This window comes from Conger conger, chromosome 17 (genome assembly GCF_963514075.1).
Source record: "Conger conger chromosome 17, fConCon1.1, whole genome shotgun sequence".
Lineage (NCBI taxonomy): Eukaryota > Metazoa > Chordata > Actinopteri > Anguilliformes > Congridae > Conger > Conger conger.
This window is the reverse complement of record NC_083776.1, coordinates 31,979,005-31,996,696: the sequence shown is the minus strand read 5'-3', so window position 1 is coordinate 31,996,696 and position 17,692 is coordinate 31,979,005. Positions and strand designations below refer to the sequence as shown.

The 17,692-nt window shown below is 44.5% G+C and overlaps 1 protein-coding gene across 4 annotated transcripts; it reads left to right on the top strand.

Annotated features, from left to right (window-relative positions):
- Nucleotides 1-1,500: 1,500 nt before the first annotated feature.
- LOC133116581 (high affinity cGMP-specific 3',5'-cyclic phosphodiesterase 9A-like) lies at nucleotides 1,501-17,608 on the top strand. 4 transcript variants are annotated; one of them, XM_061226300.1, is made up of 19 exons: nucleotides 1,501-1,537; nucleotides 6,066-6,136; nucleotides 6,837-6,914; nucleotides 7,959-8,002; nucleotides 8,697-8,751; nucleotides 8,867-8,937; nucleotides 9,407-9,491; nucleotides 9,781-9,841; nucleotides 10,375-10,449; nucleotides 10,700-10,786; nucleotides 10,889-10,993; nucleotides 13,056-13,138; nucleotides 14,378-14,534; nucleotides 14,838-14,951; nucleotides 15,649-15,753; nucleotides 16,102-16,230; nucleotides 16,381-16,476; nucleotides 17,016-17,076; nucleotides 17,403-17,608. In XM_061226300.1, the coding sequence occupies exons 3-18, from the start codon at nucleotides 6,874-6,876 to the stop codon at nucleotides 17,064-17,066; spliced, it is 1,359 nt and encodes a 452-aa protein (XP_061082284.1). In that variant the 5' UTR covers nucleotides 1,501-1,537; nucleotides 6,066-6,136; nucleotides 6,837-6,873; the 3' UTR covers nucleotides 17,067-17,076; nucleotides 17,403-17,608. The 4 variants fall into 4 exon arrangements, with proteins under 4 accessions (XP_061082284.1, XP_061082282.1, XP_061082281.1 ...); XM_061226298.1 differs by lacking the exon at nucleotides 1,501-1,537 and adding an exon at nucleotides 2,056-2,120; XM_061226297.1 differs by lacking the exon at nucleotides 1,501-1,537 and adding an exon at nucleotides 3,268-3,492.
- The last annotated feature ends 84 nt before the right edge of the window (nucleotides 17,609-17,692 follow it).

Sequence of the window (17,692 nt, the reverse complement as noted above, 5' to 3'; positions counted from 1 at the left end):
ACTGCAGAATAGCATTTGAAACCCAAGTTCTGTCATTGAAACACTTTTACTGCCTCTGTGATCATGGGACGAAAAGCAGTACTGACATTTAATCTGTTATTTCAGGGTTACATTAGAGGGATGTATTTGAGGTAACACCTACACCAGTCCCTTAGAACCATATCTGTAGTTTTAATGTGAAATCACAATACAGTACAATTGCCATTTCTTAGGTTCTGTAAATCTGAAATAGCTAATGTTGAATTAAGGGAGATATTTAGTTTGTATTCATTAATGTCGATTTACTGGAAGATAATTTGGTGATGGTGTGGTATAAGGCTTAAGGAACTGGCGTCTGAATTAATTCAGTAATTATCACATTGTATAAATTGATTTTATGTGAACTTAAAAGTACCACCAAGTATAAAAAAAAGATTGGGTAGGGGGGGGCATCTGCTTCGATGCTTCATTTAAACTATTTTTGTTGCTCGATAATAACATGGTATTAGAACGGCTCTCTTTATGTTGGATCTATTAAAACATTTCATGGACAAGCAATATAGTATTATAGTATTCTTCGTCTCTGGCAGCTCAGACCCCACAGAGGCAAAAAAAAAAAAAAAAAAAAGTCCCACCATTCTCTGCAAACTGCTGTGCATGAAAATCACAGGAGATCAACAGTTTCTCAAAGTCAATTAGGTCACATTTCTTCCCTATTGTGACATTTGGTCTGAAAAACAGCTGAACTTCTTGACCGCATGCTTTTATGCATTTCGGGCTGTGTCAGAGTGTCCCTGAACAAGACACCTAACCCCTAAATGCTCCTGATGAGCTGGTCGGCGCCTTGCATGGCAGCCAATTGCTGTTGGTGTGTGTGTGAGTGTGTGTATGAATGGGTGAATGAGAAGCATCAATTGTACAGCGCTTTGGATAAAGGCGCTATATAAATGCCTACCATTTATGAGATAGTGATGCATTGCTTACTGTAAGTTCACACTCAATACTTCTGCTGCAGAAGTGCTAACAAGAGGCTGAGCTTGTCTAGGCAAAGTAACTGCCAGAGAAGAATTTGCTGGAACAGTGGTTGGAATTCCAGTGACGCAAACTATGATTCCCTGATTGCTCAGGTGTGTGTGTGGGGCACTTCCTGTCATCTTCCCCTTCACGGGAATTCCAGCCTCCACTGTGAATGGTGGTATTGTAACACCTGGACTTCCTTCTTGAAAGAAGTGCCCAGCCAGTTATTGAACTACCATTAACGATGCTTAGCGGAAGTATAAGGTTTTAAAAGACTCACAGAGTTTGATTGGCTGTGGCAGGCAGTAATGAGGACATGACGCGGTAGGGAATCGACCCATGAAACCACAAATATCGAAGCGTTTAATCAGCGGTGAAGTGCCACTAATTTGCTCCTTGTGGAGTGTGTGTGTGCGTGCGTGCGTGCGTGTCTGCATTAAGCACATCCCGACACATTTGAAATTTTATCTGGTTATGTCTATCAAAGACGAGCTTTTTACCTAAGCGGTACTTTACCTCATTGAGAATTTTGCTATGAAAGGTTCGTGATAAAACAGTCTAATTTAAACACTCAGTGTGTTCTAAATAAACATCTTTGAGATAGATATTTAACATTTCTGCAAATTTAGAACTTATTTGGTGACTACAACATTTAAGAATGTTTAAAAAGGTCATTTTTTACTGAACTATTTTTTCAAGAGTCAGGTTGTCTTTGTGAATGTATACATTTTTGTTATATTAATGCAATTGGATAAAAGGTATACATACTATTACCAAATACTTAAAGGGTTGCACTAGTGTTGAAATGACTCTTATATGACGTGCTGAAATTGAGTGAGTCTCAGGGGAGTAGTGTGACAACCATCTCCGGCCTCCCCTAATTGTTGTTATTGGAGATTGCTGTGGAGATTGTTCTTGGCAGCGTCTATTCATCAAAATACGACAAAGTGGCTACAGCGAATAATTTTAACAACACAGACCAGATGCGCGAGTACACACGAATCTAAAACAGCGCTGTAAAAGTCTGAAATGAAAAGCTCAATTACCCAATAACCACCTGACCACGCTATATCATTCTCAGGAATGCTATTCCTGCGCCTGTTGGTGGACGAATGAAGATGCAGGTATGTGGAGAAGCTGAACGAAAAGGGAAACGCATTCATTCGCATTCTTACCCCTTTCAATGGCTACCACGTGCGATTATTGGAGAGAACCCTGTCAAACATTTATAAAACGTGTCATTGTTTCAATGTATCTTGGATTTTTAATATGCAGTGAAACCAAGTAAAATATCCTTGCAATGGACACAGAAAGAGCATATTTATGCTTCAGCTTGTTGGCTCATTGAATATGACCAACAAGAAATTCAAACTACAGAAATAAATTCTTCTGTTATGTGTGTAGCCTATAGCTTGTCTCTGTCGACAAAATAAAATTAATTTGGGAACATTAAATGATTATCATTAAGGTGGCTGCTGGCTGTGTCATTTAATCTATTAGCAAAATCACATTAGAAAATTCAACATATGACAATTGTTCTATTTTTGTATAATTGTGTATTAGAATTTGTATAACTGCAATTTCACACAAGAAAAAAAGATCTGTGTATCAGAAGTGGGAAACGTTTCAGTCACTTAAGCAGTTTTAAATGACACCAACAGAGAACCGTATTCTCTCACTGAACATAACGTTTTATCAGTAAAACAGTTCATTTCAAAATCCATTTCCATCCGAGCTCATAGTCTGGCTTAGCTAGAGAGGTCATTTTAATGGGCCTCTGTCCTCCAATAGAGCTTTAGTTCAGACTGCGCTGGAGTCCCAGAGTCAGGTGGGGTTGACAGGAGAACCACGGACAGCTCCTTCCTACAGACACGCGTTTCGTTTCAAAGGGATCGGGCCAATCGAAATGTATACAGAACCGTATGAGACCAAGCTACAGCGACTGGTAAGAGAGGTGAGACCATGTACGCAACCATGACTACGTCCGCTGTCCTGTCCTTGGTGAGCCAGGTAACTATGGCAATGAGGGCACTTAGGATTTCTGCTTTCCTTTCTCAGACTTGTATCAGTAGAGTATACTAATCTAGCTCTGTCCGATGCAGATGGAGGGAGAGAGAGAAAGAGAGTGAGAGCGAGCGATATAGTCAGTGAGAGAGAGAGAGAGAGAGAGAGAGAGAGAGAGAGAGAGAGAGAGAGTATGTGTGTGTGTGTGTGTGAGAGAGAGAGAGAGAGAGAGAGAGAGAGAGAGAGAGAGAGAGAGAGAGAGAGAGAGAGAGAGAGAGAGAGAGAGAGAGAGAGAGAGATTCTTGAATTGATAGAAGGGTGATAGTGTGAAAAGGAGATGCTGGTTAAAAGCTAACTTAAACCCGGTGCCGAGTCAACGCTCAAATCGACTCCGAAGGACACTGCTTTGGGCTGAACGCCAGAGGAGAGATGGGATCAGCTTCGTCAGCGAACAGAGTGATTTATCTAGACGTTGATGGCAGAATCCAGAAGGTAAATAACAGAAATCCGTTTGTTTCTGTTACCAGTTATTTGATTGTGGCTGTGCACGTGAATTTGGTCGAAGATGTTCGGATAGGCTATATAAATTACATAAATGTTAATAAATTCTTTCTACTGCGAATTGTTCAGTTGAAACGAGTCGAGAAATTCAGAAAAAAGATAGGACTAAAAAAAAGGGAAAAATATGCCTGGATGAATAAAATGTAAGCGCTTATGTAACCCTAAAATCGGATGTGAGAATGTATTCATCCATATTAATCGCGACTGAGTCAATTATTTTGAATGGGACGCGCGCGTCTGTGTGTACGTAGCCTATCGGTGCATTATCCATAATTCATGAAATCTTAAAGGAGCATGCCAAAATGACTGATCGCAGTTTCATTTAGTAAACAGCTACCTGATTGTGCTCTGTGAGCTACATAGCTAATCACAACATGCGCATGCCTGGAATCACTGCACAGTTTTGTTTTGTAAACATATTGTGGCCGCATGTAAACGTGTAAACGGGTGTACATTAATGTAGATTTTTGGTAAATCGTACATTCTCTGAGAAGTAAACAATCATTAAACTGTAGAATCGCATCTATCCCTGTCTGTAACGTACACAGCGAAAGCTAGTGGAAGGAGTGGCAGCATATGTTAAGCCAGGGTGTCTCACCCCTGGCCCTGGTCGGACCAGCCAAAGTAGAGCACAGAATACTGTCGGCACAACATTGGATGGAAACACTTAGACTGGAGTCTATTAGTGCCATCTATTTGTTCATTCTCTTTGTTGTCATAATTGCTGATGCTTTGCATACTGAGCACCATAACGTGAATCTATTGTAACGCGAATATTCAAGCGTATTCTAGCGTGAATGATGCTGTTCCAACCATTTTTATTAATTCACAATTCTTCAAGAAGACCATGAGACAGAAATGCGCCCACATGTATTAACTTACACAGGTAAGAATATATGCACGATCACTCAAAAGAATATACACATTTAGAATAAATATTAATCCACAGACAAGCTGTTTGAGGGCTGTGGAGAGCTCTGATGGCATTGTGAATCCTGGTTTGGTCAGAACTCACGATTGGGTCCTCATCTCAGCGAAGATGAAGCCTTTTCAGAGATGTGCTCTATCTGAGCTGTGTGCTGCCTTTTGAGATCTAATTCAATATGTTATTATGAGGTATGTTGTGTAATATGAGTGCGTTTCCATAATAGGCAGGGTGTCCTGCCTGGTAAACAGGTTTATTCTTTATCTAATTACATGCCACAACAACGGAAATATATAATTGTGTAAAGGCTATAATGCATAAATAATGTGTACATTGTATGTGTGTAAGTGTTAATATGTCACCTGTTCTTAATCCTGGTCCTGGAGAGCCACAGGGTTTGTTGGCTTTTGTTGTTACTCAGCAATTCAGTAGCGCAGCAATTGATCAGTTAAAGTTGGTGATTACAAGGCTAACTCAGGTCAACTGGGTTCTTGGGTGTGAATCTGTTGCTGGTCATATGGCGGCACCAAAAACTATTAGACTGTGGCTCACATGAACCAGGATTGAGGTTTACTGTTATGTAGTATCATAGTCAGGACTGTCCTGTCATTTTTCCTTTTCTTTTGTTCCCTTTTGTTCTCTTGTTCTTTAAATTTTCCATTTCATTTGGCATCTGGGTTTTTGTAGATTTACAAAAAGAAGTAAATGGACAAGATAAAAAAAACAACACAGATACATACACATACATATTAGTTTGCATATGATAAAATATATAAAATCTCTCTCTCTTCTTTCATTGCGATTTATGGGAGTTTTCTGCGCCTTATGCTGTTTTGTTATGGTGTTACAACAAAGGTGTGTCAAAACAAACAAACAAAAAAATGATCTCTCTATATATATGCATATATTCTCAGTTGTCATGTTGGACCCTCATTCTACTTTCAGTCTGCATCCATTACACAGTTTGTGTGCAGCCTGGAGTGGAGCTAAAAAAATACCTGTCCCACACACATGTGTGGAGCCGTCAATTCCAGGCATTTGAGAGCTCTCAGTTCTTCTCACCCTCCCTCCCTCCCTCCCTCTCTCTCTCTCTCACACACACACACACCCTCTCTCTTTCTTTTCCTGCATCTCCATCCTTCACTGTCTTTATTTAAATTTTTTGTAGCTTTGCTCTACTCAACATTTTATGTGTTTTACATTTTATGTGTTTTACTGGAAAAAAAGGTTTGTCCTCTTTTTGGTTTGTTTGCATTTTAAAATAGTAAATTGGCTCTGCTTCCAGTCACTGTCTGTGGGCACGTGTTGTACTTTGTACCAGCAGTTTGTGTTATTCCAGTTTGTAAAATTTTACAATCAAAAACGATACAATTTAATTACGTATGCACTTCGGACTTCTCACATCCTGTTGTTCCATGCAAGGTTGTTTTTCTACATAGCATAGTCAGTCACGTTTCATACTTCTATGCACAGGGTGTTTGTCGTACATTCAGACCTGAATCCACAGATCTGGATGTTACTACTGGGTGAAGCTCATATGGTTCTTGTCTTTTTCTCATCTCTTTCTTGGCCCTGCCAGGTTGTGTTCAGTCGGTTCTGCAGCCCGTGTGACATCAGAGAACTGTTCTGTTTGGCTCTGGGGCTTCCCAGGTAGGACTGTCAGCGCTGTGGGGATGCTGAAAGTGCTGGATATTTTCTTTGTACAAATGGTTTTATGGTTAAATTTTTCAAAGCTTTACACTATTTACACTGTGTTTCGGTGTGGATCCAAATAAATTAATTTGCTACGTCTCTGGCAGTGTGTGTGTTATAATATCAGACTGCTCTGAATTGATGGTTCCAAAACTGTTTGGCTGGACCCACTGGTGGCTCATGGGAGGGTTTTCAGGCAGATAAGTCAATGGAAAGAAAATTATTTTGGAATATCTTAGACTGCATTGATACTAACACTGTCGTTTTGGTACATATTGCTGTTGTTTTGGTATGCAATATGTGCATTTAAAAAATAATAATATTATGTTAAAAAGAAATGGCTAATTCAGTGTCTTAACATGATGTATCTCTGACTAGATTTGAGAAAAAGTTGGGTGAGAGAGTAAGAACATAGATCATGGTCTCAGAAAGACCATAAAGGTTAGGGAGCTGTGCTTGCAACTGTGATGTTGCAGGTTTGATTCCCACGTGGGGCACTGGTGTGCATCAACCTGAATTGTTTCAGTATATCTGGTTGTATAAATTAATTTCTTGAAAGAAATGTAAGCTGTATGTATGGCACTCAGGATAAAGGCTTCTGCTAAATGGTGAAATGTACAGTACATTTGAACGGGCCTCCGATGTCTGTGTGCGACAGGAACACCGCCATTTCCCTGCTGGATGTTACAGGAGCCATGGTGTCCATTGATCCCACCATGCCACACAACTCTGAGAGGTAAAGCCCATAACCACAAAAAAATCAATGAGAGAATGTGTCAATCAATCGACACACTTATAGCATGTAGCCCCTTTAATGTATAAAATGTATAAAAACAAATAATGACTGTTATATTTGAATGATTTTCAGTGTGTTCTCCCTTGTCGGTTAGTGGTTATTATGCCAGCATATGCTTAGGCAGTGAGAGAAAGCCAGTTGGAGGGGCCGGAACATTTCCGTTGTTTCCAGGCCAGGCCTGTGCTTGGCATCTCCATCCAAAAGGGATGTATCCTCTAAATACCTATCCAAAGTAATGTCAATAATTATAATAACACACAATTCAAGTTAGACATAAAAATCTGTATGTGTAAACAACATCAGGATTGTATGGCTGTGATCTGGATTGCATCACCACCCCACCTCCCTCCTAATCTCCTCCCAAAATGTAACACCCACAAGTAAATTGTATGTGAGAAGGGGGGAGACTGGGAGAGGGCTAAGGAGAAGGAGGGAGAGTGGGAGAGCGATGTGTGTGTGTGTGTGTGTGTGTGTGTGTGAGAGAGTGTGTCTGTCTGTCTGTCTCTCAATAGTAACCAATCTTCAGTAAGCTTGTGTGTGTGTATGTGTGAGAGAGAGAGAGATAGAGAGAGACTGTCTCTCAATAGTAGCCTATCTTCAGTAAGCTTGTGTGTGTGTGTGTGTGTGTGTATGAGTAATTGTCTCTCTTTCAATAGTAGCCTATCTTCAGTAAGCGTGTGTGTGTGTGAGAGTGGCTGTCTGTCTGTCTCCCTCTCAATAGTAGCCTATCTTCGGTGAGCATGTGTGTGGGTGAGTGAGTAATTGTATCTCCCTCTCAATAGTAGCCTATCTTCAGTGAGCGTGTGTGTGTGTGTGTGTGTGTGTGAGTGAGTAATTGTCTCTCCCTCTCAATAGTAGCCTATCTTCAGTGAGCGCGCGCGCGTGTGTGTGTGTGTGTGTGTGTGTGTGTGAGTGAGTAATTGTCTCTCCCTCTCAATAGTAGCCTATCTTCAGTGAGCGTGTGTGTGTGTTCTTGTTTTGAAGGGCACCGTACAGAGTAATGCCACTGACCGGGGGACAGCTGGCTGGTGAGTGCGCTGACAGATCCTCTACATTCCTACCGGCTGAGTAGGAGGGGTTAAAGTCTCACTCTCCGATCCCCGCCAATCTCTGTTCCTGCTTTCTGTTTCCACCAATAACCGCAGGCAACACTGGCCAATTATAGTCAACATGAACCGCAGCTCACTCGTAGATTAGTCAGTGACAATAAAAGGTTTTCTTTTGGTACACAAGAGCAGTTTTCACGTAGCTGAAAGACCAGATCACATAAATGATTGAGCTAATTTCATTATCAAGAGCAGAAGTTGGAATGAAATCCTGAAACAAAATACAGCCTTCCAGAAATGGTGTTTCCTTCCCTTGCTCTAAAGCCACATGAAGTCCTGATGTGTCTTGTCTTCATATACATTCAGTTGTTTTAAGGGCCATGACTGATTTTGTCTTTCATTTTTATGATTTTATTTCTATATTTTGTTTTATTTTTGATGTTTTTCATGAGTCAAAAATATATCTGCACATTTATTTAACAGGGACAAAGTACAGTTTTCGATATGGTTGTTCTACCTGATCGCTGAAGCTAAGCACAGTTGGGCTTGGTTAGCGCTGAAGCTAAGCAGGCCCGGGCTTGATTAGTACTGTTGCTGATCTGTGCCACACAGGACAAGCACACATTTGCAAGTGTCCAGTGCAGTGCAAATTTAACAATGTGGTCTTACATTGCAGATAAAGAGGAGCTATTTCAGAATGTACTGTCTCAGGTTGCAGAGCAGTTCTCCAGGTATGTCCCTGCCCTCTGCTCTTCCACACCGCACGCTAGTGCCCTAAACCTTTTGCCTGTGCTGGCCTTTGTGTGTGATTAATCAATCGCCTCTTCTGCTGTCTGCATTCCAAAGGGCCTTCAAAATAAACGAACTGAAAACGGAAGTGACAAACCGCCTGGCCATGCTGGAGAAGAGAGTGGAGTGTACGTGAGCCACCCTGTCTGTCATTGCGTGTGAATTTGTGTTTATGTTTATGTTTAAGAGGAATGGGGCGACAGGCGGTAAGAACAGTCGTCTGGCAGTCGGAGGGTTGCCGGTTCGATCCCCCGCCCAGGCTGTGTCGAAGTGTCCCTGAGCAAGACACCTAACCCGCAAATGCTCCTGACGAGCTGGTTGCTGCCTTGCACGGCAGCCAATTGCTGTTGGTGTGTGTGTGAGTGTGTGTATGATTGAGTGAATGAGAAGCATCAATTGTACAGAGCTTTGGATAAAGGTGTTATATAAATGCCAACCATTTACCATGTATTGTTGCAGATGCTCTTTTGCAGACAAATGTACATATTAAGTGCACACAAAATGTTTAGGCAACACCGAGGGCTGATTCCAAGTCATCATGGTCGTAGCCAAGTCATCTATCTGTCTCTCTGCCTCTCTCTCTCTCTCTCTCTTCAGTGGAGGGCTTAAAGGTTGTGGAGATTGAGAAATGTCGCAGTGATATCAAAAATCTACGTAAAGAGATGGCCTCCAGGAACAACAGGTCAGTGACCTGATGCCGGCGCTGTGACCTCTTACTGATCTCACCTCTACATCTCGCTGAAGGATTGCTGGACCAGCGGATATGTGATACAGCTTTATTCATGGGTTATTAATGGATTCCCTTTGTTTTTAAGTGTCATTAGAATCACAAAAGCTTTTAGACTTTGACCCCGAGAGTCTTCTTTTGAAATGAGTTTTCCATTATTTGCTTTATATACATAGTGGAATACTTAATGATGTAAAATTGGTGTCTAACTGGCTAAAAGGTGCCAACGTCTTGCCCTCTGCAGCAGTTTCATGGACGAGGGGAGGAAATTAATCCCCCATAGAGACGTGCCTTCCTACCTCAAGGTGAGTCTGCAGACCATGCCCTTGTATTGCAGAGGTGGGGCTAATTAGGGCCGGCCTGTAGTGTAGTGGTTAAGGTACATGACTGGGATCCGCAAGGTCGGTGGTTCGATCCCCAGTGTAGCCACAATAAGATCTGCACAGCTATTTGGCCCATAAGCCTGCATTGCTCCAGGGGAGGATTGTGTCCTGCTTAGTCTAAAATCAACTGTAAGTTGCTCTGCCAAATGCCATTAATGTAATGTAATTAGAAGCCCCACCCCCTGTATTGCATGCTGTCTTATCAGGAAGAGATGAGGTAAACTAGGGGCCCTGCCCCCTGTACCCCCTTGTCCAGCCGGCCACAGAATCATTCTGAAAACCAGCCATTAATTTTCTATTATGATTTCTGATTAAAATGTCACTGATTTTAATTCTGTTTCTCCCCTCTTTCTGTCTCCTCTGTGTCCTCTGTCTCTGTCTGCACTTTGTGCATTCTGTGTGTGTGTGTGTGTGTCTGTGTGTGTGTGTGTGTGCGTGTGTGTGTGTGTGTGTAGTACCATCTGTCCCAGGAAACAGTTGAGGCTCTGAGAAAGCCTGTGTTCGACGTTTGGCAGTGGGAGCACAATGAGGTGGGGACAGGAAGGGGCCATTTTGTGTTGTTTCGTCTTATTTCAAAAACATAACATTTACAAATATACGTATATTTAATTGTTTAAAAAATGGCATAGGCCTATATTAAACTTTAAGAAAGAAATACAATATGACAAGAGTCTTGAAAGCCTAAGGCACGCGACTGTGTTAGTACTGAGGAGGGTTAATAGAGAGCCGGCCAATGAGAGCCATTACAGGAAGTGACCTCACAATGCCATACTGTCTCAGATGCTGAGCTGCCTGGAGCACATGTACCATGACCTGGGACTGGTGAAAGACTTCAACATCAACCCCATCACCCTCAAGAGATGGCTGGTGAGAGCTCTCCGATGTCCGGAAGATTCCTCCTGAGTCGCCCGGCCCCTCTGCCAGACAACGTCACATGACCGCCCTGTCTGTGTCCCTCTCTCTCCGCAGCTCTGCATCCACGACAACTACAGGAACAACCCCTTCCACAACTTCCGGCACTGCTTCTGCGTCACGCAGATGATGTACAGCATGATTTACCTCTGCAGCCTGCAGGTAATCTTAGTCTCGAGTCTAACTCCATCTCTGTCTTCATCCAGCTATCTTTAACTTTAACTTTAACCTCTCTCATCTCACTTGAATGTAGGTGTGGGGAAGATACAGTATCTTATCGATTCAGGTTTCTAGAGTGAGGGAGCTTGCAATTTCATTGATTTAATGGAGAAAATGCTGTATTTTTAGTGGCTGATAAGAAAGTGTCTGGATTTGTATGGATTGCTTTAATTGTAACATCCTGACCAGTGTTATACGCTGACTTTGACGTGCCTTTGAAGCGAATGAGTAATGACAACAAGAAATAGGCCATCTCAGTTTAGCTGAAGAATTGAATTTTGTGAGGGAGTACATTCATTTCTCCCTCATGCTGGTAATGATGGTATCCTGATGCGTCTCATCTTTCAACATATAACAATGGCTAAGATACAAAAAGCCGAAAACAACTCCATTTCACTGCTGGGATTTCAGGCTGCAAATATGTTGTTTTACATTTGGATGCCCTACTGAACTGCAGAGGAGAGAGCTGTGAAATTAGATGGCATAGGGGGTGAAAGCGAAACATAGGAGAACATTCTGTTGTCCTGGACACCCATGCAAATTAGATTTTTTAAGAGTCATCAATGAGTCACTGGACCCAGGTGTATGTGCCGTTACCCTAGCCTCAGCGCTTGCTGGAGATTCTCTATCTCACACACACACATGCACACACACACGCACGCACGCATGCACACACACACATACCCACACACACACACACACACACACACCCACACACACACATACACACACACACACACACACACAGACACACGCATACACACACACACACAGACACATATACATACACATATGCACACAACACATCACACACCCACACACACGCACACACACAGAAGGAAATATAGTGTACTGTACATACATACTGTATATGGTCAACTACGGTATACTCAGGTACACAGCAAGTCACACTGGCAACCAGACACAAACTGGCTACCAAAAGTATGCGGGTCACATGATACATCAGATGAACACAGACAGCATGAATCACACTCTGTCATCCCCGGAAATCAACCACACTTCATCTGCCAGAGATCTGTGACAGGGACAAGAGGCAATGAGAAAGGAGCGGATCACACTGTGCGGGTCTGGTCCTGCTGAAGGGGGTCGCCAAATTACTGGGCCCGATGGAAGAGATTATGAGCGAGAGCTGGAACAAGTGGGCCTTGATTGTCCGCCTCCAGATGATAACAGAATTAGCCTGTGCTGGCATTGAGCCCTGGCTGCTGTCTGTGTCCCAGCAGGGCCGCCAGTCTGAAATTCCTTCTCTCTCCTGAGGGGACCCTTGGCATATATTTCGGGAAGTTCTAGTTTCCAAATCATTTTCCAGTTTACTGGAATAAACATGAACTGTGGTAAAACAAAGGTAAACCATAAACCATGGACCGAGGCCATCAGATGACTGTTCATGTTCAGTCATTAACCCACACTGTCTGTCCCCTTTGACCGGAGGAGATTTCTCCTTTATTGCACAGACCAAGAAAACAGTGTTCCACCATATGAAAATGTACTGCCTATTATCACATTGCAGGAAAAATATTTATTCAACCCACTGAGAATATTCAAAGGGTCTGTACCTCAAAGGTCGAGAGGGTTAGTGCCTCAAGCCTTTTTTGCATTGAGCGGGCAAAATGATTTTGCTTTTTCTGACAAAAAGGTTTACAACCCAACTTTCTGACAGGGCACTGTATTTCTGACCCTAGATGGAAAGTGTCTGTTACCACCACCCAAAACGGTACACTGCTCGCACACACAGAATTATCAGACCTGTGACGGTTGTTTAGTGGCCAGAGGTTCTAGAGCTGATCTCATTCCTGGTTTTTATCTTCACTTTGCCAATTCGGAGCCATGCAAGAAACCTTCGCTAAGATTCGCTAATTGTATCATCAACTTCTATATATCATGAAATGAATCACTCAGTAACAATGAAAGCCACAGCTCAATGGGACCAGGGATGTATGAGTGTGAATGTCACCCTCCCTTTGCGTGCCTGTGCCCCCTACAGGAGAAGTTCACGCAGGTGGACATCCTGATCCTGATGACAGCCGCTGTGTGTCATGACCTCGACCACCCCGGTTACAACAACACGTAAGAGACGACGCTGCTGTTCACGTGACATGCACGATCACCACTCCTGCTGACCGAGCTTCCCTTCTCTTTCCTGTCATCTCCCTTCTTCCTTCTGCACTTCTCCATCTACTTCATTCTTTCTTTCTTCTTTCTGTTTCTTCTCCCCTCTCCCTCGCTCCCTCTCTGTCCAGTCTCCCACAGTCTCTCTTACTCTCTCTCACCCTCTTTCTCCTCCCATCTCATCACCTCTTTTTCAGCTCATCTTTATCCACCTACCTTTCTCCTGCTCTCTCCTTTCTCTCTCATCCCTACCCCTTTCTCGTTCTCATCTTGCTCTTGCCTCTTGCCCACTACTCTCTCTCTCTCCCTCCCCCCTCCTCCCTCTTTCACCCTCTCTGCTCTCTCCCCCTCCCTCCCCCTGCTCTCTCTCTCTCCCTCCCCCCTCCTCCCTCTCTCACCCACTCTGCTCTCTCCCCCTCCCTCCCCCTGCTCTCTCTTTCCCTCCCCCTCCTCCCTCTCTCACCCTCTCTGCTCTCTCTCTCTCCCTCCTCCCTCCTCCCTCTCTCACCCTCTCTGTTCTCTCCCCCTCCCTCCCCCTGCTCTCTCTCTTTCCCTCCCCCTGCTCCCTCTCTCACCCTCTCTGCTCTCTCCCCCTCCCTCCCCCTGCTCTCTCTCTCTCTCCCTCCCCCCTCCTCCCTCTCTCACCCTCTCTGCTCTCTCCCCCTCCCTCCCCCTGCTCTCTCTTTCCCTCCCCCTCCTCCCTCTCTCACCCTCTCTGCTCTCTCTCTCTCCCTCCTCCCTCCTCTCTCTCTCACCCTCTCTGCTCTCTCCCCCTCCCTCCCCCTGCTCTCTCTCTTTCCCTCCCCCTGCTCCCTCTCTCACCCTCTCTGCTCTCTCCCCCTCCCTCCCCCTGCTCTCTCTCTCTCCCTCCCCCCTCCTCCCTCTCACCCTCTCTGCTCTCTCTCTCTCCCTCCCCCCTCCTCCCTCTCTCAACCGCTCTGTTCTCTCTCTCTCCCTCCCCCCTCCTCCCTCTCACCCTCTCTGCTCTCTCTCTCTCCCTCCCCCCTCCTCCCTCTCACCCTCTCTGCTCTCTCCCCCTCCCTCCCCCTGCTCTCTCTCTCTCACTCCCCCTGCTCCCTCTCTCTCACTCCCCCTGCTCCCTCTCTGCTCTCTCCCCCTCCCTCCCCTGCTCTCTCTCTCTCCCTCCCCCCTCCTCCCTCTCTCACCCTCTCTTGCTCTCTCTCTCTACATCCTCAGGTACCAGATAAATGCGAGGACAGAGTTAGCGGTGCGCTATAATGACATCTCTCCCCTGGAGAATCACCACTGTGCCGTGGCCTTCCAAATCTTCACTCAGCCTGACTGCAACATCTTCTCCAACTTTGACCCCGAGACCTTCAAACAGATACGCCAGGTAACTTTCAGCAGTGCTCTGAGCCTGTAGTATGGAAGAGAGACAGGGGGAAAGAGTGGGCATACGGTGGTATTATTATCCATAGTTTTGAGCCTATTTACCATCTAAATGTCATATATCAATGTTGTCTTAATGATTGCTGCAACAGTACATCACTGTACTCTGGTTTTGACTGGTATCCAGCTATGTAGCTATGTAGCCACAAGTATTTCTGTTCTAGTTGCTGGATGACTACTATCAGACTTGTTTACATACAGTACTCGGTTCCCTGGTGAACACATTTGCCTCTGTTTTTGGTCCCAGGGAACAATAACACTAATCTTAGCCACAGACATGGCCCGACATGGGGAAATCCTGGACTCCTTCAAGCAGAAAGTGGACAGCTTCGACTTTACAAATGAGGAGCACGTCACCTGTGTAAGAACCAATTTCAGTTGTTAACCATGGTAGATTGGTGCTATCTGTACAGGTAGCAGATGAAGACCATGAGTATGTTTCTCTGTACGTTTCTGCCTTGTGTATGTCACGGTGACTGTTTCAGCATAAGTAAATTACCCTGACTGTGTTTACGTGTATATTGCCCCTTGTGTGTTAGCCTACACATCTTAGCCTACAATGTGACAGTGTTAGCCTGTGTTTGTGACTGTATGTGATTGTAACTGTGTTTGTGGTTGTGACTGTGTTTGTGGTTGTGACTGCGTTTGTGGTTGTCACTGCGTTTGTGGTTGTCACTGTGTATGTGATTGTGACTGTGTTTGTGGTTGTGACTGTGTATGTGATTGTGTTTGTGGTTGTGACTGTGTATGTGATTGTGACTGTGGTTGTGACTGTGGTTGTGACTGTGGTTGTGATTGTGTTTGTGGTTGTGACTGTGCATGTGATTGTGACTGTGTTTGTGGTTGTGACTGTTTATGTGATTGTGACTGTGACTGTGGTTGTGGTTGTGATTGTGACTGTGTTTGTGGTTGTGACTGTTTATGTGATTGTGACTGTGTTTGTGGTTGTGACTATGTATGTGATTGTGACTGCATTTGTGTTTGTGACTGTGTATGTGATTGTGACTGCGTTTGTGGTTGTGACTGTGTTCTCCTGACCGTGTGTTTGGTTGCCTCAGCTGAAGATGGTGCTGATAAAGTGCTGTGACATCTCCAACGAGGTGCGGCCAATGGAGGTGGCCGAGCCCTGGGTGGACTGTCTGCTGGAGGAGTACTTTACGCAGGTAAACAATGACACAGCCATTTACCCAGGCTCCCTTACAAGGACGGAACATGTTAATGAATTATAACATGCAGTCTTAATCCTTCAAAACTCTGTGCGTGTGTGTATCCACATAAAACATTACGACAGGAGAGGAAAAGCACTGTCCAAAGTTTATGATGCCTGCTTTGTGTTCTGGCACCTGCGGCTGGGGAGGCACGTGTGACCGGGCTGAGCGAGGCAGAGGGAGGGGCCCTGTCACTGCGGTGGAGCTCTGACTCCTGCTTCCCCTCACAGTACGCAGAAGCTCTGTGAGGCTGAACGTTCATGTGCATTTTGAGTGCTGACCGCCCCTGTCCTGTGTGTCCAGAGCGACAGGGAGAAAACCGAGGGCCTCCCCGTGGCGCCCTTCATGGACAGGGAGAAAGTGACCAAACCCACGGCCCAAATCGGCTTCATCAAGTTCGTCCTCATCCCCATGTTTGAGACGGTCATGAAGGTAAGAGTGCAGCTGCACCTGGAGAGAGAATTATGAAGTGATTATTTAATATGGGGGTGCACAACAAGGGTCAATCAATGATTATACATGCATGACCTCTGACCTCTCCCCCCCCCTCCACACACCCCTCTGTGCCTCCGCCCCCCACAGCTGTTCCCTCAGATTGAAGATGTGATGGTCGTGCCCCTCAGAGAATCTCGGGATCGCTACGAAGAACTAAAGCAGATTGATGACGCCATGAATGAGGTGAGGGGTGTGTGTGTGTGTGTGTGTGTGTGTGTGTGTGTGTGTGAGTGAGTGTGTGTGTGTGTGTGTGTGTGTGTGTGTGTGAGTGTGTGTGTGTGTGTGTGTGTGTGTGTGTGTGTGTGTGTGTGGGTGTGAGTGTGTGTGGGTGTGTGTGTGTGTGTGTTTGTGTGTGTGTGTGAGTGTGAGTGTGTGTGTGTGGGTGTGAGTGTGGGTGTGTGTGTGTGTGAGTGTGTGAGTGTGTGTGTGTGTGTGTCTGTGTATGTGTGGGTGTGTGTGTGTGTGAGTGTGTGGGTGTGTTTGTGTGAGAGTGTGTGTGTATGTGTGAGTGTGTGTGTGTGTGTGTGTGTGAGTGTGTGTGTTTGTGAGTGTGTGTGTTTGTGTGTGTGTGAGTGTGTGTGTGTGTGTGTGTGTGTGTGTGAATGTGTGTGTGTGTGTGTGTGTGTGTGTGTGTGTGGGCTTACCTGCACGTACCTGTACAGAGAGTACTACGGTGTGAGCTATGAACCTGAATGTTCTCACATTTCTGTTGCACATTTTAGGTGCAGAAAAAGAAAAGTGAGAATTTAACCATGGGTGGGAAGAAGAAATGAGAAACCAGAGGTTTGTGTCTATTTTGGTATTTATTACGACATTACTACCTCTGTATTACTGTACTTATTATTGATTCATATTATTTAATGTATATTGTGGTAAAATTGGCCATAATTACTTGTTATGTACAATTAACTGACAGACACAACACAGAGTTCAAGAGCTGGACCAAGACAAACACAAAACTAGGTCCAGTAGCAGTTAAGCCAGTAATGATTTTCTCACCTTTTTCTAACATTGTAGCAAATGTTGTGTGGTGTTGTGTTGTGTTGTGTTGTATATTGGGCCACTATTAGGGGGAATTGGAGAACTGATGGTGTGTTTCTGTGGAACAGGACTGCTCCTGGGACAGGCTGCAGCTCAGGGGAAGGGAGGCACCAGACAGACGGACAGACAGACGGACAGACAGACGGACAGCTCAGAACCATCACCCGGCAGCTTTTATTACTCATTTGTTTTGTACTTTTCACGTGTACAGATTTATAGAATACTTATTTTTTTTCTTTCCTACAATAAAAGAGTTGTACTTTGCACTTTTGAATTGTTGTCAGAAATGGGCATTTGTGTCCCGTCCGCTGCTGTTGCTGATTGGCCGGCAGCTCTGCGGCGTGCGCGTAATGGGCCG